The 24,051-nt window shown below is 35.9% G+C and overlaps 1 protein-coding gene across 1 annotated transcript in view; it reads right to left on the bottom strand.

Moving 5' to 3' along the window:
* Positions 1 to 24,051, bottom strand: part of AsnS (asparagine synthetase) — a 30,415-nt gene that overhangs the window by 3,647 nt on the left and 2,717 nt on the right. Inside the window, exons 2-9 of the mRNA XM_071595564.1 lie at positions 22,076 to 22,201; positions 17,556 to 17,874; positions 13,305 to 13,490; positions 11,449 to 11,627; positions 10,689 to 10,866; positions 9,488 to 9,695; positions 3,577 to 3,750; positions 604 to 747 (exon numbers count right to left, since the gene is read on the bottom strand). Of these exons, the coding sequence (XP_071451665.1) occupies positions 604 to 747; positions 3,577 to 3,750; positions 9,488 to 9,695; positions 10,689 to 10,866; positions 11,449 to 11,627; positions 13,305 to 13,490; positions 17,556 to 17,874; positions 22,076 to 22,201 (1,514 nt within the window). The remainder of the gene's footprint in view (positions 1 to 603; positions 748 to 3,576; positions 3,751 to 9,487; positions 9,696 to 10,688; positions 10,867 to 11,448; positions 11,628 to 13,304; positions 13,491 to 17,555; positions 17,875 to 22,075; positions 22,202 to 24,051) is intronic.

Raw genomic sequence — 24,051 nt, 5'->3', positions numbered from 1 at the left:
AAAGCAGCCACTGGGTAATAAAACTGGTAAACTTCATTGTAGTTACTAAAATATTGTTTGTATGTGATGTGGACGGCATTTTGTATGTGATGTCAAGTGGTTTGAGCAATCATGCATTTGAGCAATTAAGAATTTAGAACTAAGATGAACAAAGAAGTTAAATAATAAGGAAAAATAAAAATCAGAATTCAGGAAATGTATCACATATTAATCATGCAATTTCACACATAATAAGAAAGGTCGCCCTTATAACGATAAGGAAAAGGAGAAATGGCTGAATTGAGCAAACCACGATACATGATAAAACTGTCAGAAACATACTGGTAGGAAATGCCTCAAATTTAAGCAAAATCCAGTTGAAAATTATGTCGGCCAATTAAGCAGAGATATTAGATAGACAAACCAACAGGGGAATAAGAAAGAGAGCTTGAGAAAGCGAGTAGTAAGCGACTGCAGTCAACCAAAATAAAGAGTTGAAATACTGACAATTATTTCACCTCCAAGTGAAGACTAAAAATCACACATTATAAGTTGGTTTACCAGACTAAATTACTTTATGAACTTTATCTCCATTTAAATACCATAACAAAATAAAAAACGTACCTATAATAATAAGCTTCCTTTGTCTTTGGAGTGCAATGTGGATATTTTTTGCCAGCCATTTCCAGGTCTTTGTCAGATACCCTGTTTTCCACTATCTCCTGAATAACTTTGAAGATAGGCTTTTTCTTGGATGCTACTCCGTCACTGTTGAATATAAGGGTCGAAAAAACAATTTAAAATACAAGAGAGATATACCAATTCCCAGAAATTCCTTTTCAAACACTTCTAACTGCACAGGGTTAGGATTAATGAAGGCTAATAGGTCTCTTTTAGTACTTGGCCTCGTGCCATTTAACAAACAAAACTTTTCATGCATATACATAAGACATTTAATGATGTTTTAAAGTTGTACCTGTAATGGATTCAGGTATTAAGCACTGCAGAAATCACTCTCCTAAGCCCAAATTAATTTGGTACTAAATACCCTGATTCCACACATTAAAATAACCCTTTTATGACTCCACAGGATTTGTTCCCCTCTCCAGTATCCTTCCACTCAACATACATAAACTATCACCCCTATAACTCTCTTACTGAATGTTCTCCCCTCTTCCACAGTCTCAAACTTTCAATTGTCACACATTATACACAGCACTCACTTCCCCTGCCTTCTCCAATTGTTTCCCCTTCTGTCCATTTCATTTTAATCATTCTTCCCCACACCCATATCTCAAAACCAATCTATGGCTATCCCCTTGCTTCAGTGACCAAGTTTCACAAACATACAAAACTTGGGGCTACATCAAAGTTGTCAGGAAATTTTCCTTACATCTTATTGCTATCATCACAAACTCTCTTCTCTTTGTAAAGGCTTCTTTACGTAAACAAATTTTCATTTAATCTCTCTTCAGCTTTGCCCATTTTTTTCTACAAAGATTTCCTGAACACATGAAGTGTTTTACCTGCTTTAATAAATTCCCTTTAACTCTCTCACTATTACTCAGTCTTTCTATTTATTGAGAAACTCGTGAACTTAATTAGATCATGATTTGCTTAAGTCATTTGACATAAACAAAACTTTTCATGCATATACATCAGACATTTTACTATTTTTAAAGGTGTGCCCATGATGGATTTAGGTATTAAGCACCGATTCAATAGGGGTTAGCGACACTTAAAATCCTTTGGCAGACTGGCTAAGCAAAGCTTAATACCCTGGTAATTCAACTGACTTTTGAGTTACCCATCCACATACTTCCATTTCTACCTACAGCCTTAAACCATCTGCACCTTACCACCTCTATGATCATTTCCCCCTCTATAGTTGAAAGTTTTGCATAATAATCGGCCACCTCTTTTACACTTTATCTACGTAGCCTCAAAATCCACTAAATGAGTAAATACATCCGAGTCACCTCCTACCCTTCCAATCATCAACATCATTACTGCTACGGCATCACTCATACCCTTCTCCTTTTTAGACCTAATTTGATTTTTCCCACAAAGCCTAGTCATTTTGTCATCTTCTGTTGATGATCCTAATTGCTACCTTTGCTGCATGTGAACTAAAACACTGAAATCAATTTGTTCTATATTTTTTTAACGTTTCTGCTTTTTCCTCCAAGGCACAAGAATCAATACGAAGCACACACAGGTTTTCTGTCACAGGTTTGTCAAATTCTTTCCTCTTGAAAGCTAACAATAAGCCATTAAAAATCTTCCTACCTTCTCCTATTCCTGGGGGTTGCTCTACAGAGATATTAACTAGCTCCATGACTTTGTTCCAATTTAATTTCCTTCAATGCCTTTTCTATCTCACCATCAATTATGCCTCAACCTAAGCTATCCTAATTGGCATCATTAACTTACTGGTCTAATATTTGTTCGCATAGTTCCATGAATTCTTTCCATCTCGTCTAAATCGCTCCTGCCGCAATAAATACTCCCCTATGCTCTTATGCTGGGCTCGGGCTTTCTTTCCTTACTTCCTGAGCTCTTTCATCTTCCTGCACAGCACTCCCATTTTACCCTGTTCCTATAACACCATTTCCTTGCCCTACTAATAACATTTCCTTAAGTCTATTGGTTTCTCATATTGGTTAATTATTTAACTTGTTATACTCTCCTCTACTTAATTCTAATTACATTCTTCCCTTTTCCATACTTTATTTATCTTCCAAACCACCACTTCTGCAATCCATGAAATTAGGATGAAATAAATCAAATACATATTTATCTTTCCAATAGTTTCCTTTGTGAATTTTGCAATCCCATTTTAATACAGTAATAATTTTGTCCATGGTTACCCTTGAACACTACTTTTGTTCATTTTATCCATTTTGTTTTCAATGTTGGACAGTGATTTTTAGAGCATTACAGATTTGTAGATAAAGAGGTCCAAGGTATCTCCAGGCTTGATTTTTGAAATTTTCAAGGCGACATAAATGGCAGGGAGCATTACCTAAGGAAGATCCTTGTCTTGAGGAATGTTTGGATAATGGATGGGTGAGAAGCTGCAGCCTGTCATTATTTGCAATTAGAGTACCTGAATAGCCAATGTGCATGGTAATTATTCTTATAAGAATAAGTTTTAGGCTTTACTTTGTGGAATTCCATCTTGAACTTAACAGCAATTTCATAAAAATATTCATAGACTTATGACCATGGTTTTCATGCTGAATATCATCATCAGGCACCTATTAACTAAATCAATAAAAACCATTCTGTGGAATTGTTGTTTCTATTACCAAATTTACTCTGATAAGGGCGAGTTCTGGGCATATTTCAAGGCAGATCAACCTATTAAACAAAATAGTCATTTTATATTTATGGTGATGGGGATGGTAACAGCCGAAAATGTCTCTTGGGCTGGGATAAATGCGATATTTTCAGCAATTGACACGGAATTAAGTTTCTGCATAAAATTACAGAATTAAATTCTTAGGACTCAAAAATGAGACTAGTGGCAATTTTCAACTACTTGGAAGTGAAAAAACACCGGTGTAATGATCAGGCTCTATTTGATTGGCTTACCTGAAAGCTTCCTTATGCCTCCATAAGATTGAATCTGGAATGAGATTTGTGCCTTCAAATGCTTTCCTCAGCAAGTACTTCTCAACTCCATCTTTTGGCTGCCTTAACTCTTCCGGGAGACTCAGATAATACTGCGTGAATTGATGATCAAGGAAAGGAACTCGAAGCTCCAAACTATAAAAAAACCAGAAATAATGAATGCTTCAATGTGTCTTTAGTGGTTTTGTGACCTAAACAGCCACTGATTAAGTAATTCAGCATCTTATTATCCTGATGGATTCAACAGAAATTTTATTGCTTAGATTTTAGATCTTGGCCATACAGCTTGCATTAAGATGATGGCAGTTGGACATAGGGTCAAACTACAACTAAGCTGAACTTACCAAACTAACTGTTACTAAAATCCTTATTTTCAATCTGAAGATGTGCAACTGCAATTATTACAGGTAAAACAAGTGACACAAAACCAAAAGTTAATTAATAGCCATTTATTATAATGTTCTCTTAAGAAAAAGCACAACCTGTACATATATATTGGGGACAATATATATTTGTAAATTTTATCAGTTTTCTGATGGTGTTTCATGTAACTGGGCATATGTCTCCATTTTCCTAACACTGATTGAACAGTCGTTATAAAACCAGTTGGTAATAGTATACGTAGAATAAATACTGAAGACATGAACAAACAGATTAGCTTCAAGGGCTCAGACAAATACGTAGCTGGATGTTAGAGGAGTCAATTGTTTTCTACATTATCAAATAAAAATAAAAATGCAGCATGAGAAAGTGAATTGTAACAAATTAATTAGAACACAGGTAAACAAATTATCTAAGGTGAGAAGAGGTATTCAGTAAAAAATATTACATTAATCGTTCTTAAATTAATTTCACATAAAAAAACAATATTTCTCTACATATCTTAGGGTGATGTTGGGTGAACTAAAAACTTATTAATCTAATCTTTCTTTTAACTTGACCAAATGGTATGCTGAAGTAATTAGTAAGCATAAATCAATACACTTGAAATATACATAGACACTCTTCATAATTTGGTTTTTTTTTTTTTTTTAAGTAATCTACCGGTTAAGGTAGGTTTTTGGACTGACATAACTACCAAACAAATATTTTATTACTCCTAACAAAACACAAAATCAATCATCCTACTCTATATCAGGTCCCTCTTCATCTCTGAGTACTTCCTTCCTCCCTTCATCCCGTCCAACAACCCTATCCTGTTCCTTCCCTTTCCTCTTTTGCCCAACATTCTACCCTCTATCACAGTCTTCAACATCCCACTGCCGGTCAACACCCCCTTAATCCACTTTTCCTGCCTCCATAGGATTGCTCCCAACAAACCCCTCTCTTCGCCCACCATACCAAGTACTTCCTCATTTGTTTTCTTCTCTGTCCATTTCACCTTCTCCATTCTTCTCCACACCCACATTTCAAAAGCCTCCAATCTACGTCTATCCTCCTGCTTCAATGACCACGTTTCCGCACCGTCCATAGCTACGCTCCATATCAAAGTTTTTACGAGTCTTTTCTTAACATCCTTACTCAAAGTCCCTGTCATCAACTCCCTCCTCCTTGTGAAAGCCTCTTTGCCTAGCGCAATTCTTCTCCTTACGTCCCTACTACTTTGACCGTGTTGGTCCAAAACACTACCGAGATACGTAAACTGTTCTACCTGCTCTAGCTTTTGCCCTCCTATTTTAATGTTAAGCTTGGCCTTTTTCTTTCTAGAAAATCGCATAACCTTTGTTTTATTAATATTGATTCTCATCCCATACCTGTCGCACTGAATTTCCAATTCACTAAGCAATGCTTGCAGCCCCTTGGCTGACTGACAAACTAAAGCTTGGTCATCAGCAAACCTAACTGATTTTACGAATTCCCCGCCCACTTTCATTCCTACCTCGAGTTCTTCCCATGCCTCTTTGATCATTTCTTCTGCGTACAGGTTGAACAGCAACGGTGATAATGGGCAACCCTGCCTTACACCCCTTCCTAAAACTGCCCATCCTGACTCCCCGTTTCCCACCCTCACCTGAGCAGTCTGAGACATGTACAGGTTGCGGATTAGCCTCCTTTCCCTCCAATCTATTCCTATTTTCTGCAATATACTCATTAGTTTTTCCCAATTTACTCTATCAAACGCTTTTTCGAAATCTACGAAACAGGCAAATACCTCCTGGTTGTGTTCTATATTCCTCTCGATTAATAATCTCATTACTGCAATGGCATCACGCGTACCTCTCCCCTTCCTAAACCCAAACTGATCATCCCCTAAGTAATCATTTGCCCTACTCTCTATCCTTTTGTTTATGATCCTGAGAACAACCTTAGCTGCGTGGGATATCAAACTAATTGTCCTATAGTCCTCACATGACGTGGCCTTTACCTTTTTCGGAATAGGAACTAAAACTGATCTCACAAAGTCTTCCGGCCAGATTCCCTCCTCATAAATACTACGGATCAGCCCATATAGCCTCTTCCTCCCACATTTTCCCAAGCATTTCAAAAGTTCCACGGGAATGTTATCTACCCCCACGGCCTTATTTAGTTTCATCTCCCTTAATGCCCTTTCTATCTCATTGTCTAGTATGCCTGGACCTAAGCTATCTTCCTCTACGTCATGTTCCTTTTCAATGTCTAACTTTGTTGGTCTAAGCTCTTTACTATACAGGTCTTCTACATATTCCTTCCATCTCTCTTGGATCTTTCCTGCGTCAACTATTACCTTACCCGCCTTATCTCTAACTGCTATCGTTGATCTCCCTTTCTTACTTCCCGATAAAGATTTAACTATGCTGTAAAGCGCACCGATTTCCCCCTTCCTCTGCAGACTTTCCATATTCTCGCACTGCGTCTTCCACCATGCTTCCTTTGCTTTATTTGTTGCCCGCCTCAATTTATTGTTCAATTCTTTGTACTTCATTTTGCCTAATTCTGTATTTATATTCTTCCATTTTCGCCGCTCATCCATTTTTGTAATCATCTCATCCGTGATCCATGGTTTACGAGTCCTTTTAGCGTTAACGGTTCCAATAGTGTCTTTTGCCGCTTTAGACAACCCTTTTTTGATACATTCCCATTTTTCTTCAATAGTACTTAGCTCTTTACCGTCCTCCATGATTTTCTCTACCGCCTGTTTGTATTCCTTTCTTTTCAACCCATTTAATGCTTCTACATTCCATTTTCTAACTCGCCGCCCCTGCCTTATCTTTTTAAAACGTACGCTACATTTCATAACAACTAAATTGTGGTCTGAGTCCGCATCCGCTCCCGGGAAGCTGTGGGAATTTATCACACTGTTCCTAAACCTGTGTCTAACCAGGATATAATCTAGCTGATATCTTCCTGAGTCACCTGGCATTTTCCATGTATACCTGCGTCTTTTGTGGTGTCTGAACCAAGTGTTGGTGATAACTAACCCCTGTCTCCTGCAGAACTCAACTGCTTTCTCCCCGCGGTCATTCCTCGTGCCTAAACCGTAGTCCCCCACCTCATCACCATCTCTTCCTTCGCCTACTGTCGCATTCTGATCCCCCATCACTATCAAATGTTTCCCTGCAGGAACACATGCAATCATGTCCTCTAACTGATCGTATATCCTATCGACCTCTTCTTCCTTATGGTTGCTCGGTGGCATGTATACCTGGATAATAACTAAGTTCGTCGGTTCTGCTTTTATCTCCACTAGTAGTATTCTATCCGTTACCTGCTCTATGTTGACTACGCTTCTTCCTACCTCTTCATTTAATACTATGGCGACCCCTCGTTGGCTCTCGTCCCCACCGCTGTATATTATTCTATACTTATCACTCCAGTAATCCCCGCTATCTTTCCATCTCACCTCGCATAGACCTAAAATATCTATATTTCCCCTTTCCATCTCTCGCTTAACATTCTCCAATTTCCCCGTCCTCATCATTGTCCTAACATTCCACGTTCCTATTCTAACTAATTTGGTCTTCTTCTCCTGCGTCTTCTGTCCTGCTGCTGCTGGTTTTCCCTTGCAAGGGTTTCGTGGGATGACGACCGCGGAAGCCTTGCCTCCCCCGCTGCCGGGCACGACACACGGCCGATTGGGCCGAGCCCTGTGGTTGCCAGGACTCAAAATATCTCTATTGTCCATCACATTGTTCTTGGGAATGATAATTGAGGTGGTTTCCCGTTGCCTTCCTCAATAGTGTTTTTAACGTGACACCATCACTTACTGGCCGCCCCACTGGGGTCAGACGCCATTGCAGCCGCCTCACTGAGGAACAGACGCTGCGTGGACTACCTTTCGTCTGGCTCCTAACCTTCGACCTATCTGGCATGGGTGACCCTACCAGGAGCAATTTTTATTACTCCCGCCAGTACAGCTCTAGGGGTCATCGGAACGCACAAGCCCTTCCACCACGTCAAGGTTGTAGTCCGGGGAGGGGCATAATTTGGTTATAACCAATAATTTAAATACCACATTCCTATTTCCGCACTATGAGTTTTGTTAAATTTATACCTTACCCCTTTAATCTAGGACTTTTAAGACTTCAATAAGCAGAAAAATAGGGTTTCTGCATTTTTGGTTCAGTTGTTCTACTTGAAGTCCTGAACAACATATCAAATGCCCCTGACATTCCCATGTCATCGACCTGAAGTCACATTGTTCCAAAAATGCATATACATACACACATTGATGAACATGAATTGCCCGCAATATTAGTCCTATTTGACCTAAAATGGTTTCAATGGAACACATTTGTTTCCTAAAGTAGACAAAATGATTCAAAGTAAGACTCTCTTCTGATGGTTCAGCATTATGTGGTGACATCTAAACACCAAATTGAAATGCATATTTTTTTGTAGCGCTGGCATAAAATGTCTGATAGCTCAGAGAGTAATGGAGAAATATTAAAATATCTTCAAATAAATTTCAGGTCTTTTTTTAAAATGTGAAATAGCAATATTGCAAGATGGAAATGGAGATGACATTATCTAGGAGGAATGTAACAACCCCTGAGACAATAACTGCAGAAATGATTTAGCAGCAGTGATGATGACTTTCTGGGATTATATGATAAATTAACGTTGTCGATATGGCTGCAATTTTTTTACGCAACTATTCCATTTTCTTTGTATTAAGTTTAACATTACAATAATTTGATCCTTTTCTCTCAGATCCAAGCATTTTTTGTAAATTCTAACCTGAAAAATCAAAGTGCCTTATGTACAGGAAATTCAGTTCATGATTATTCCATTTTCTTGCCCCCATGTACCATGATCCATTTAAAACCACTACGCGAGTCCACTATCCAACAGAAGTGAACCTCCCTGACTGGATATCCTCTGAATGGTCAAAATAAGAAGTCTTAACGATTGGGTAAGTATTCATTCCACCAGAGACGTTTAAAGGTTTTCTAAACTGTAAGTGCCATACTCAAGTGAGTATACTCAATATGGAAATAAAGGGCATAAAGTAACAGTAGTAATCAATTCAAAAGTAATCAATATTGGTGTTTCCAAAAACATAATTATAGATTTTATTTGTTCAGGTCACATTAGAAGTCCCTTTAATCAGAAAAATCACCATTTAGATATAAACTGGAAGTGTCCAGAAGCATCACTTGCACTATCCAGTCGATAGCAGTTAACCCTCCAGACTGACATGACCAGTCAGTGGAACGAAAATATTGAAGTCATTTATGTACGTAACTTTATGGCTCAATACGACCTCAGCTTACATTTATGTACAATCACATAATCAGGCTATGAAAAGATCCAAAACTTGAATGCAATTTTATCCCAATGTTTGGGGGGGTTCATTACTTATTAAATTAATTAGGTCAGCTTTGAACTTCATGTACAACTATCACTGGTTGGTCTTAAGGATATGAATGATGTTGGACCAGTCAAAACTTACCTATGAGCAGCAGTGGTGCGGTCAGCTCTTAAAACATCATACATGTAGAGATCTTCCAATAATCGATAGCTCTCTTTGTTCCCAGCCTCGGAGGAGGGCGCATTACGGAAATATATGTACCCTTGAGCTAATTCATCAGCTCCCTCTCCACTTAGAATCACTGTTGAGTCAGTTTTCTCTTGAATATATTTAGATAACAAGAACATTCCTGCAAATGAAATGTATTCATTGTCATTCCACCTTTCCCGCTCCGAAAACATGGGTTTCATGTATTAAAGGCACTTCCAATCACCAAAAAATCACCTTTCAAAGAAATTCTCTGCCCAGATACCCATAAAAGATATAGGACGAGAATCTTTTCCTCTCAAACTTCAGACCTTGCTTTCCTAAATATCATGTCAATACATGAGTTTGATATTCATGGATTCATTTTTTAATACCCATGATTTACACTATTCATATCAACTCATAGAGCAAAAACTTCCAAATCCATCCTTATACTGAAATATTCTCATTACCATACAGATTTTTCTTATTCTTCCCATGTTTTCATCATTGTCTCATTAATCATCTTTCTACCATACCTATCAAAATAATTCTATAATGCATAAAATGCTGACTAATCTCGTGGTAGACGGACACTGGGAGCTTGGCCTGAATTGAATCAGCTCCCTAATTACTTTTATTCTACAGCTCTTGAGACATAACTTCTCGTACATACAACATCTCATAGCATTTTAAAATGCATACTTTCCTTTAAAGTTCACACCACTTATTTGAATGCTAATGAACTCCAATGTAATGAAACCATGGAAATTGCCTGAACAGGTTTTGGCCCTTAAAAAAGTGAAGAGTAAAAATGGCATGAGATTAGGTTTTCTATTTCCTTGGAAGACAGCAGTACAACGAACTGCCCAACACCACAACTAAAGCAATTGACCAGGTTGTCTTCTGCATGGTGAAGATAGAGCTCAGCTAGTTTAAATCTCTGTCGCATGTATAATTCATAGTACACAAAGAATTCTCTCTGTTCCTCATACACTTTCCCATGATATACATACAGGCAGAAACCAAAAAGTTGCATAGCTTGACATTAGCAAGATTTGTCTAAATGAATCGCTTGGATTTGAACCATATGCATTAGTAGCTACCATGCCACATATATGTATGCACTGGCAAACACAAAATTCAACCCACTCACCAACTGATGCCCTCACTGTGGTGATATCTGCAGTTTCCAGGTGGTAGAGCACATCATCCAGGACATCTTCGACATCCTTCTCCGTGAAGTTCACTTCATGATGTTCACTTCCAACATATTTTGATACTTCTCTTGCAGCTAATATGTCCGGGCCTTCTCCCATTCCGATTGAAAATGACTAAAAGTACAATGTGAAAAAAGTATTAATCAACTTACTTAATTATTTTATATCCTTGTTTAGCAAGAAATAACTACAGTTATATCAATAAAAGAAGGCAATTAAACTTGAGTTTAGCATAAAACAAAATCTACACACATGATTAAGGGCTAGTATGTTCTGATAACCCTGGGGACTCAGCTAGGGCGAGTTATGATGACCGTTGCTAACCCCTATAGAATTGGTGCTTAATACCTAAATCCATCATGGGGACACCTTTAAAAATAGTAAAATGTCTAATGTATAGGCATGAAAAGTTTTGTTTATGTCAAATGACTTAAGCAAATCATGATTTAATTAAGTTCACGAGTTTCTCAATAAATAGAAAGACTGAGTAATAGTGAGAGAGTTTAAGGGCATTTATTAAAGCAGGTAACAGACTTCATGTGTTCAGGAAAGGTTTACTGTATAATCAAGAGTTTACTGTGTAATCATAATTGGAATATCAGTCGCTGATATTTTTCTTTGAATGCACACACAAACATCTTTTTTTGAGAAAAATATTTTTAAAAAATGTGGGCTATATGAGAGTAAATACTTCACCTGTATCTTATAACTTAGCCCCTCTTCTTTAGCAAGCTTCAGCAGCAATGCAGATATCAAGGAGCTATCCAATCCACCAGACAGAAGGCAACCAATTCTACGGTTGGACATTAGGCGCTTCTTAACTGCAGCAGTCAGTAGAGTGCGGATGTTGGCATATATGTCAGTGGAACTAAGCTCTGTAAAAAATTTACACATATACTATGTGAGACAATAACGAAGCTTGGTACAAGGAGACTTCTTGGAAACTTTAAAAGTTATTCAACTGCCAGGTACACAAAAGATGGCTGACTGTGAGACATTTCTGAGATATTTGGGAAAAGTGATTTCAAAAGGCTGAGTTAAAAGTAAATAGATGTATGAAGCTGAAAGAAGAGTTTTTATCCTCATCATCCCAGCTTTCCTTTCCTGCCTGCACGTGATTCAATATGTTTAACAGAAGAGACTGAGATAAGTGATGCACAAATGAACTTTTAATAACTAAAACTATCTTCTAACTTTGATTTTCAATGTAACACTTACTGGTTTTGGCACTTTTGAAATATCACATTACACCATTGGCTCCTTTAAAGTAACACTATTGTGATGTCCATTTGCAAATGAATTCCCCAATTCTTAGACTACCTAAGTCCTAAGTGAACAAGTAACATTGGTGGGCATCTCAATGCCTAGCCAAATGAAAAAACAATGAACATATCTCATAGTATGTAAATCCTGCAGATGTACATAAAAATTGAATGTATAGATTGCAAATGGGCATTTTGGGCAGGCAGAGTATTAAATCTCATACAATTTGTTATTACTGTCATTATTCAAATAATTACAGATCAATCAGAGAGTTTTTTGAGATTTCCTTTCCTACTGACGAAATATTGGATTCAAAGTGAAACAAATAATTTACAGTAAAAAATTATTGGCTAACAGCTGACAATTTAGGTATCACAGAATTTTTTGTCAATTGATTAAAGCTCAGAATAATAAACATACCATATTTCCTGGCTCATAAGATGAACCCTGATTTTACAGGTGAGAACTGAGAAAACAATATTAGGATCGGACAGAAAAGATCAAATCATTTTGATGTTAGCACTTAATACAAAGAAAATTGAATTGTTACCTTAAAAAATTAGCAGGTACACTTATATCGACATTAATTCATCATAGAATCCCAAGAAATTCGACATCGCTGGGCCAATACACCGTAAAGCTTCTTTGTTTCCGTATTCTGAAGTGCAATGGACGAAGTTAAGTTTAAATGCAATACTGTATGAAAATCTTCGATCTTAAAATCCCACGAGGTTATCATTTTAACTTTTTAAGCAATGCTTAGCTTCTCTTATTATTTTGATATAATTTGAACCGTATTAAAAGCAACCATTTTCTATGCCTTTATGACACATACACACTCTTTGAGGTTGAATGCCTTTTAGACTCCGCGGCTATAAGGAGAGATAGAATGCATATATGTATTACTAGAGGGGCGACATCCCCATTAATCCAATGCGCATTAAGATGGTGTATAATTTTTCCAACAGTGTTTTATTGTAATGTTTCAAAATCATGGCAATGGACCAAGGGGGATTGAACATTAAAAAGCTATGAATAAAAGAACAGACATATCTACAAAATTACCTTGAAACGTAAAAGATAACTAATACAAACTTTAATGAAAAATGTCAGCAAACCTTGAAGACACTATATGCAATTTGCTGATAGTAATCATGTAAATTTTCAATTATTTGAAAAGGTCTCATTATGCACAACAAAGTCACTTTAGCAGTTGACAGATACCAGTTTCAGTACACACAAAAGCAAAGTGAATGAATGGCTAATAATTTCGAAAGTGTAATACTAACCATCATATGGAACCAGAGTTTTGTACAAGGGTACATCCCCTATATGATAGTACTTGTTGCCTTCTGGGTTCCCAAAAAGCTTCATGGTTCCATCATCTTTGATGTTGTATTCCTCATAACAACCTGGTTTGACTGGATCAATGGTCCATTTATCATCTCCTAAGACATCAGCAACACCTATGAGCCCTGAAGTAAATGCACAATTTTTCGATGAAATATATGAAATATCAAGCAATAAACATGACATAATAGGTTGATTTGATCATATAATTTACATTAATTAGAGCAATGAATATGATTGCAGTTAGGTGAGACCACATTTCAGGACATACAGATTGCTAAAATAATGTTATGTTTATAACCAATTTTAATTACCGATGTACTAATTTTTAATGAGAATAACTACCAAGATTTGCATTTTGAGCTAGTTAGGAATCAGGGTAGAGAGAAATCATTTATTGGCATTGCAGTGACACACGAGCATTCATTGCTCATCTCATTCATTGGTTCATACCCAAAATGGGCGTCTCTAAAAAAAAAGAGTTCTACGTAATGGATACTGGAGAAAAATTTAAGTGTATAATTGCAGACTTCATTACTATATAAAACCAAGGCTAAAAATTCAACTCCCTAGCGCAATCACATTTTCTAAATCACAATACATTTAAGTCTGCAAGTGTTATAAAGACTTCAATTTTAGGATATAAATACTCAAAATACAAGCCATCAGGTGCAAACCTATATTTAGACTTGGTTCAATACATTTTCTTTTCAAAACTCCAACGTTAACTTGTTCACCAAATAAAATGATCATTTCAGAAGAAATTTAAAGTCAAAATTCTAACCTTCTTTTAAAGTTTTTGAAAATAATTGAATTGCAACCATCTATCAATTGTGACATTATGAAAATATCAATCTAATTATCCAGAGGAACAGAAACAATATACACATATGTAATAAAAAAATCCAATTTTATCATTTAAATACATTTTCATCATGAAACAAAAATAATATATGCTCACATAAGACATTCTCTGAAGTTATCAACACTCTAATTACTTGTAGAATACTTTTGATAGCATTATTTGCACATAGCTTCAATCAAAATATGTAATTGAGCTCTTAAAAATTAAACTGTTCAGCCTAAGTAAACTTGGAATTTTTTTTACCATCTTTGCTTGTTTCACGTCATAATACAAAATAGCTAGAGTTTGCTGATGGGAGAATAAAGATTGAAAAGCAGTAATATGACAAAAAAGATGGATTAGATCAATTACATACAGCATTTTTCTAATCCTCTCAGAGCTTTTCGCATCCTATTGTGGCACATTCTATATGATGGCATCAACCTTAGTTTTCACTGGTTTTAAACGGAATTTGTTGAATTGTAAATTATCTTATTTTACATTAATTTTAAGTCATTTTTATGAGAAATACCTATAACTACAGTCATTAACCTGAAGGTCAGTTTGACAGATGAGGATCTAAGGACTAAGTCCGACAGCTTGTGCCAGGATAAAAAGGGTGGCCAGTCCCTTTCCCTGTGCCAGCTGCAGTTTCCCAGGATGTTCTGGTACCCAGAAAATCACACAACTTGGGAGTGAAGCTGAGTTGCCCAGAGAGTCATACCTGGGAAATGCCTATACTTTTAATATAACACATTTCCCATTATTAGCGTTCCTTGAGATCCATTCGGTAAGAAATTCTGGAGTTAACTATTGTAATGATGTTAGTGTGAGAAATAAAAGCAAGCATAAGGCAGAGCATATGTCAGAAATATAGGTGATAAATCCTACCAACAAATAAAAATTTCAACAAGATCTAATAATGCAGTAAAATGCAAATATTGGAATATTAGAATATATAACCAAAAACAATGACTTTAACAGCACATGACACGTTATAAATTATTATAAAAAAGTTCTTAGGGACAAAATTAATTATTTGATAAACAATTTTTTCAACCTAACATCTGACTGAGTCAAAGTTCTAACTTTTATTTACAGTTGTAAAACTAATTACAACACTAATCTAGTGGAATTGAGGAATTTTAAAGTAAATGCAGAGCAAAATCTCTTATGGAGATTATTATTGCTCTTCATGCATTCAGTTTAATTATATTTGGTTAAATGATTATCAACTGGAATACATTTATTCTTTGTAAAATCATTTGAAGAAAACATTACCTCCTTCAACAAACACAGCTTCATGCAAATCTTCATGTCTTTTTTTGCTTGTAAACACTAATACTGCACTCAATACATGCCCAACTGTGGTTCTTACTGCATCTGCTCTGTTAGCATAAGGCAAGTAAAGGGACTAATTAGAAATCAAGGAAATAAGGGTCCAAATGTTGGTTCTAATCAATTGTTTGTACTAGTAATTATTTTTTAAAAGTTTTTTGTACGTGGTTCTATGAAATATAAAATGATAAATAAAAGTTTCTGGGGTGACTTGGTGGAAAATATTCATATTGAAATTGAAAGATAAACAACTTGGCTTTTCCACGTAGAATTGTGGAATCCTATGGGGAGAAGCCAAGTTATTTATTTTTCAATTTCAATAAAATAATTAAGTATCCTACTTCATTATAAGGCCAACAAATATGGTTTTCTCTCATTATAAAAGTCTCTTCATTTAAAGAAAATTGAGGATGTTGAAGACTGTAATTGAGGGGAGAATGTTAGGCAAATGAGGAAAGGGAAGGAACAGGATAGGGATGTTGGACGGGATGAAGTGAGGAAGAAAGTACTCGGAGATGAAGAGGGACCTGATATAGAATAGGATGCTGGATTTTGTGTTTTGTTAGGAGTCACAAAATATTTATTTAGGAGCTGTGTCCATCCAAAAACCTACCTTAACCGGTAGATTACCTAATAATAATAAATAATTATATTCAAGGCACAGAAAATCTAATATTTTATGGGACCAAAATAGGCCCAACATTGTTTCAATTACAATTTTGACAACCCTGGTCTACAAAATGAATACATTTATCTAGTATCTCTGAAAAATAAGCCCAAAAGAAAAAGAACAATATCTTTCGCAACTCTAAAGTTGATTGATAAGCGAAGGTAGAGATGGCTATCAAATAAGTCCTATGCTTTAACACATCAGTGTAGGGCGCCAATTATTTTCCCTGAGCTGCCTAACATACTTGAACATCCACTGTTTTCCAAGAAGATTTGGCACTAAAAATATACACAGCTTGAAGATGAAGGTGTCCAGAGTCAGCTGGATTTGAACCCAGGCTCTTTAGTCAGCAGACAAATACCCTATCCACTAGGCTACCATTCTCCCAAAATGCAAAATGAGAACAAAAAATAATTAGCACATTTCACAAACATTGAAAGGCAACACCAACCGCATTCACTTTGTTTGCTTCAAGTGTGATTGACTGATAATAACCTTCACCTATCCATTTCTACCCAATTTAAGAAATGTCACACTTCTTCTCTTTATGAAGTCTCGAGAAGTCCCAAGAACACAAAAGGATGAAATTAAGACAGTTAAAAAATGCATTGCTTGGCTCAGAAACAATAAAAAACTCCTGGAGTTACATGGTACATGGTAATTAAAGGTTTGAGTCCATACATTCCCTAAAAATACTCACTTGATGGCTCACAGAGTATGATGTACATGAACTCTTGAATTTATACAGGGGAAAGGTACCGTTCCATTCCCTCCACTGACTTAGAAACCAAATTTCCACTGCAAAAATACATTGCAGTAGCGCAAACACAATACTAATCACTAGTTTTTCACTAGCACAACACTACACACACACATCTACAGTTTACACTAGTTCAGCAGCTACATACATTAAAATCTACACTAAATCTGATGCAATTATGGTACTAACATACACATTGAAATTACTTTTTAAGATTTATGCATTCAAACATACCCTACTTAAAAATTTGAGAATATATTTCATGATATACAACACAAACCAGGCCACACCAAAATTAATAGATGCAATACACGAAAGTTTAGGTCTGAAAACAAAGACAAAATTAATGAATGAGCTAAAAATTTTTGATGGCTTTAAACTATTTTGATTTACAAATGTGATAAAAATATCCAGTTTTATAAGAATGAAATGTGAATGACATATAAACCTTTGTAGTAAAATTCTCAATGTCATGAGATCAAATGGAAAAGGAAGGGGAAATGATGAAAAGTGAGAGTATGTAAATGATGGAATGGGAGTAAAGCTCACACAATTAAGGGAAGTCATTTCAAGTTTACCTTTAGCCTCAGAGCAAACTCCCAGCACTGAGCAATCTTTTCCAGCACGAAGGCGAAAGAGTGGTCGCACTCCAAAAGCATCACGACCCAAATAAACCTTCTTCCTCTTCATGTCAATAAGGCAGAAAGCAAAGACACCATCAAGACGACCAATGCATTCCTTGAAACTGACGACTGACTCTTCATCTTTTTTCAGTTTTTTTAACGATGGTTCACAGTCTCCATTTTCTAATTTCTCCTCAAAGAAGTGGGCATATAAATGCATTAATGCCTCAACATCACAGCTGGTTTCATACTTAAAACCAAATTCTTTTTGCACCTAAAAAGTAATTTATCGAACATAATATGTGTTTGCAAATACCACCATTTCAAGTGGTCAAAATATTATAGTAATTTATCCTGTACAACATAAGTTTTTACTACTACCATAAAATAAGAGCATTGAAGAAAATAATAAGCAATGAGCAAACATTGCATCATTAAATATTAAAGAAACTCAATTCTGTACAACTTTTGTTTCATATTTTAAAAGCACCTCGGTCATTTCCACTTATGTTGTATGAGAACCACATTAATATCCAATTATAAAATTTGAAAGACCAAGTTTTAAATTATAAAATAAAATTTGAATGAGAGATATGGATTTAATTTTTTGCGTAAATTTGCTTCATTCTAAAGTCAAAATTGATAATTAAATAATTTTCTTCATTTAAGTTGCCATTTTCATGAATTTCACTTCTTGCATAGTCAACTGCTTTAGCAATCAATGATCCACCAGTTGACAGTAGGCCTTGCAGTGGCCAGCCAAGTTGAAATAATTCATTGACCAAATAACAAAAAGGCTACCACAGGATTCTGACAGCCAGAAAATGAAACGACAATAAAATACCACTCTTCATTTGAAAATAGGATAAAAACTAATAAAAATGCCTGGACTGCATTCTCATGATGTGCATTTATTTTAATGTTGAGATTCAAATTTCAATTCATATGAAACTAAATTGTGGCTATGATTGCAATCAATCCCATAAGGACTCCCCATCACACAAGACTGCTCTTTGGAAAATTACTTCAAAGTTTATATTTGTGCTAGAACTTTTTGTTTCACTTCTCCAGCATAAGCATATCAAATTCTTTAATTGTCTTCTTTGTTGATCAACCATGCTTTTGCATTAGTTTCCACAATCATTTTAAATTTCTATTGTTCTCTCACATTCATTTCTCTTTCTTTTTCCCCTCTCTTTTTTCTTCAAAATGCTGTTGATTACATTTATATGCAATACGTGCTAAACAAATGAGCTTCTTCATAATAGGTACAAGATGAGGATGGATACTGTAACCTATTGCAGCTCTTGTATTTGAAATAGCATTTAATAACCTCTCAGACATGGATGCATATTTTCTACTCAAGTTTACTTGGAAATTTAAAACCCTAGCACAACATGTATCTCCATTATCATGATGTGATAATGCTTCCTTGATTTCTTTCACAATATGCATATATTATGACAATCCACTGACACTGCATTTTAAATAATAACAACTGCAGTAAGTGTCAAAATGAATGATTCCAGTTGATCATACACATTCTGGGTAAGATGGAATTTTTTCGAAATATGTTCGTTCTTCAATAATTATACAATAAATGCCCCTAACTCATTAATTGAAAAGTAACAATTTTGGCACATAGCAATTAGAGGAGTAACTCAAACTGGTTGGGCATGGGAACTCTAGCAGAAGTCAAGAACTGAGTCAGGTTGCATCACATTCTTTGCAATCTGGAAGTTATCTCATTGAATTCTCACAATCTGTGTCATTTGGAGCCAATGGTAAGTTTTACTAATCCTGTTCACGATAGATATACTTTTATGGTTTATTCATGTTAGTAACTTGGAATTTACATATTTGCAAATAGAAAACTAAGAGGTACACAATGAATTTAATAGCCTACCTTATATTATGAATATAAAGACCTCACAGAGAAACCTAGCAATATTCCTTTAATGGACACAATGCCATTCTTTGACCTATTTTTAACCTATTATTTACAGTTATTTCTTTCAGCTAGTATACTTCACAGGTCATTTTTTAAGCTAATATCATTTTTCCCAAGACAAAAATCAAGGCAGGGTTATTGTGTGTGTACTGACTTGGTAACACCAGAATGAAATGAAGCCAGAGTTTTGTTATATACCATGCATATCTATAAATAAAAAAGTAAAACTATTGATTCATTCCTTTACAATTATGTTTCAGTACAAGTGGCTAGTTCATGCTGATTATTTCTAAGCAGCCAATTGAATGCAATGCACAATAACAAGCTAAATAAAAGCTAAACTGGACAACAACCAAAATACTTCATAGTTTAAAAAAATTACAAACTCATTCCCCAATACCTTTATCAGCTTTAGTACACTAGTGTCATTAACATAAAAGTAACATTATTGTACCTCAGAAAAATTTGTCATTGCCTTATGTATTTTCTGTATGATACATATGTAGTTCCACTTACCTTAGAAAGTCAGAAAGGGAATAATATTTAGGCTAACTTGAAAAAAATAAAGAGTCAATAACTGAGATAATAAATTTCCTTTCCTTTTTGTGCAAGCAAAATAACCACAAAAAATGTGAGTCAATCAGAAGGTTTTCAGTTTTATTTCAACAAGCTTAAATCCATAATAACTTTGAAATTCTTATGACATGCATGTTTTCCTAATATGACGACATAAGGCCGCTGAGGTAATTTGCAAAGTCAAGGACTGGTGGGTTATTAAGGAGAGATAAAATTAGTCAGAAGAGGGTAAGAGAGAAATTCAGTGAAGATCAGCCATTCTCAACATTACATATTCCCTCACACTATTTTTAACATGAAGTCATGAAGACTTGAGAGAAATCAATTTTGGGAATCAGAGTTGTTGCATACGTGTCGGTTTGACATTTGCTGTTGAGGAGGAGGATTTGGCAGTTTCTTCACTTAAGTGTGTATGGCTATTGGATAGTTTAAGTGGACAATATTATACCCAGAAGGTTTCAAAGCTCTAACCACCCTTATGTAGGTCAATCTTGTGTGCTCTCTCCTCTATGCTGCTAGCGGATTCAGGGAGGGCTTTAAGCACTCAAACAGAGCAGTTGTCAAATGATTGGCCATGGGAGGCAGCATGAGTAGGGATGGGATAATTAAGGAAGGTGGGAGATTTAGTAGAAAAGCAATGGTTGTTCATACAGAGGGAAAGGATGGTAGTGCATTCTCCCACGTAGAAAGCAAAACAGAAGTTACAGGAGAGGCAGTATATAACTTTACTTGACGTGAAGGATGCAAAGTAATGATTTTTTGGTTGGGATTCTGGAGTCAGAGAGGTGGCAGGTGGAAAAATATGGCAGCATTTGCAGCAGGAGTGATTACATGGTGTGGAGAGGAAATGGAGGACATGGTAGATTTGAAATTGTCACACAAGTTCAACAGGCTTTTATAAGAGACTGAAGGACAATGTGGAAATAAAATAAATGTGGACTCATGGTTTTCTATGGTGGGTCAGAGTTTCATATTATATGATGAGGATATACAAAGTGAACGGTAACTACGGCCGTATAAATATAATGGGAAGAGTTCACCCGTACTCTTATTACATGCGGGTATTCTGGGCGGTATATTTTGGATGAGGAGTGATATGGGCATAAGGCTTGCGAGTTTTGTTGTTGAGTATATTTTGTGGGCACACACTATGTCATTTAGAATTTCAGTGCATTACACACCAGGAAGACTGGCAGAAATATCAATAAACACAACCAAGAGCAACTCAGATGTTTTAAAAATTCAACTGCCGCTTTGTATTTTGCCAAGCACTTACACGAACATAACCACAAAAGTAACTTTGTCCCCAAAGGCTAACATGTGATTCATTTTGAGTTTAAAGATGGATGAAATTGAAAAAAATGGAGATCATTAGGCCATCAGTTGATACAAATGCAGATCCGTGCAATAAATAACTTCCCCACCTCTCCCCATTACGATTAGCCCAGCTGACCATGAAAAAGAACATGCACAGCTATCCACTGAATTCTTCTATCAACTAAACCATTTACTGCTGTCTATTTCTTCTCTCTGACATCTTATTAAGTTATTTTTATTCTGACATGTTTTTTTTGCCACATATCTCATCCAGGCATACTATCAAATACATAATTTAATTTTGCCTAAGTGCACTGGGAAGTTAGGTAAGGATGCAAGTACTTAGTTTGGCATGTGATCACAAATTTAAGAATGATACCATACAGGTATGGCCTGTATTCCATTTATGAAATGCAAGCTGATTTTGAGTTAACGTGATTGGTGGATATAAAGGCTATGGGGTTGAATTCATAGTTGAAAGAATGGAAACATGGCACCTATCTATGAAAATAGTACTGCTGACTCCAACAATTGTCAGAAACTCATGGCCGTGCGGAAACTACTTTAAATAAGATTTAAAAGTACAAAAAATCATTAAAATTGAGCTAAATGACATCAAGTAATATCTCACTCTTTTGCAGTTATAGATTTCTCCATTGCAAAGTAGAGTTAAATGTGGGTACTTATGAATTTTCATGGGCTGCATTCCATAGGTGGTATCCACAATTATTAAACGATGGAATCCAAGACAGCTTTTCTGTAAAGAAAGAAACAAAACTGATATATATTATTTTTTAAACATCAAATTTACATGCATAGAAAATATAAACTTGCATGTGTTTCTAATGGCTTCATAGTTCATGGCAAACAAACTTATTATGACTACTTTCACCATGTATTGTTCCTTTTTGCCATATGACAAAAAGGTATCCTTCACATTAAATCATTATTCACTATTTCTGCTTTCATTGGTTACTAATTAAATATATTATTTATTCACTAAAATCACAGTTTAAATGTATGATAGACACAGACAACTCTCACAGCCTTTTTTAATTATTAATCCATATAGAAAAAGATCTTGACTGGATAAATAGAAGAACATTTTATTTTTTAATCATCCCAAAGTCACCTAAATTCTGTACAAGAAGTGACTTCGAACACCCCTATAACATCCACATAGGGTAAAAACATCCCTATTTACCCTCCCCATGGACTGCAAGATTGGCATAATGGAAGGACTTGTGCATTCTGATGACCCCCTAGACCTGAGCTAGCAATATCAATGATATCTACTCCTGGTAGGGTCACCCATGACAGATGATCAAATAGGAGTCAGATGAAAGATAGTCCTCGCAGTGTCTATTCCTCAGTGAGGTGGCTGCAAAGGCATCTGACCCCAGGGGGGTGGACGATGAGTGATGGTGTCAAATCAAAATCACTATTGAGGAGGGCACTAGGAAAGCACCTCAGTTAATATTCTCACAAAACAATGATGGACTTAGGTCTTAGTAAAAGTTCTGGCAACTACAGAACTCGACCCAATCAGCCATTGATCATGCCCAGCAGCAAAATAGACAATTCAAGTTAGTTAGCATAAAGACTTGAGTGAGACATGAGTTTAGCAGGAGGAAGTACAGAGTTAAATAATTAATTGACATGGACATTTTAATTAATCATAAAATAATTAGGTTGGTGGATGAACAAGCGTAAGTTTGTCAGTCAGTCAAGGGTGTGCAAACAGAGCTGAGCACATCAGAAAGTCAGTATGATAGGTATGGGATGAGAATAAATGTAAATAAAACAAAGAATATGAGTTTTTCCAGAAAGAGAAAGGCTAAATTAAATATCAAAATAGAAGTTTTTTATAAACTGGAGCAGGTGTCAAAGTTTACCCATCTAGGAAGTGTTTTGGACAAAAAATTAGTACAGATGACAAAAGACAAAGAATTTTATTGGGCAAAGAAGCTTTCACAAGGAGTCGTGAATTGATGAAAGGGATGCTGTTTGAGGATGTTGAGAAAAGGATCTTTAAAACCTTGAAAGGAAACATGGATTTGTACGAGGGAGAAAACATGGTAATTGAAGCAAGATGATAGGTTTATAATGAAGGCTTTTGAAATATGGGGGTGGAAAAGGATGGAAAAGGTGAAATGGAGAGAAAGGAAAACAAACAAAGAAGAGCAAAGCAAGGTGGAAGAGTGGAGGGGATTTTTGGGAGAAACCCAAAGTAGGCAGGGAAGATGTATGCAGAGCATTTTGATTAGCGATGAGATATTGAAGACCGTGATAGAAAGGAGAGCAGTAGGCAAATGAGGAAGGGTTAGGAATAGAATAGGCATGTTGGATGAAATGAAGGAAAGAAGGAAGTATACTGAATTGATGAGGAGTTTAATGTAATATTGGCTATGAAATTGTGGTTTGTGGGAGAAGCAAGGGAATTATCGTTGTACCACTGTGTAGCCTGTGTCCATCCATAATCTACCTTAACCAGTAGATTACTAATATTAATAATCCCTATTTCCCACCATTCCAGGTTTCATTGTACAAACACACATCTAACATGTGGACAAGTTATCACACTACAAATAACATAGACAATTTGCA

Source organism: Hetaerina americana, unplaced genomic scaffold, assembly GCF_022747635.1.
Source record: "Hetaerina americana unplaced genomic scaffold, ioHetAmer1.1.p SCAF_7, whole genome shotgun sequence".
Taxonomy (NCBI): domain Eukaryota; kingdom Metazoa; phylum Arthropoda; class Insecta; order Odonata; family Calopterygidae; genus Hetaerina; species Hetaerina americana.
The sequence above is the reverse complement of the archived record's forward strand: the minus strand, read 5'-3'. Positions and strand labels throughout refer to the sequence as shown.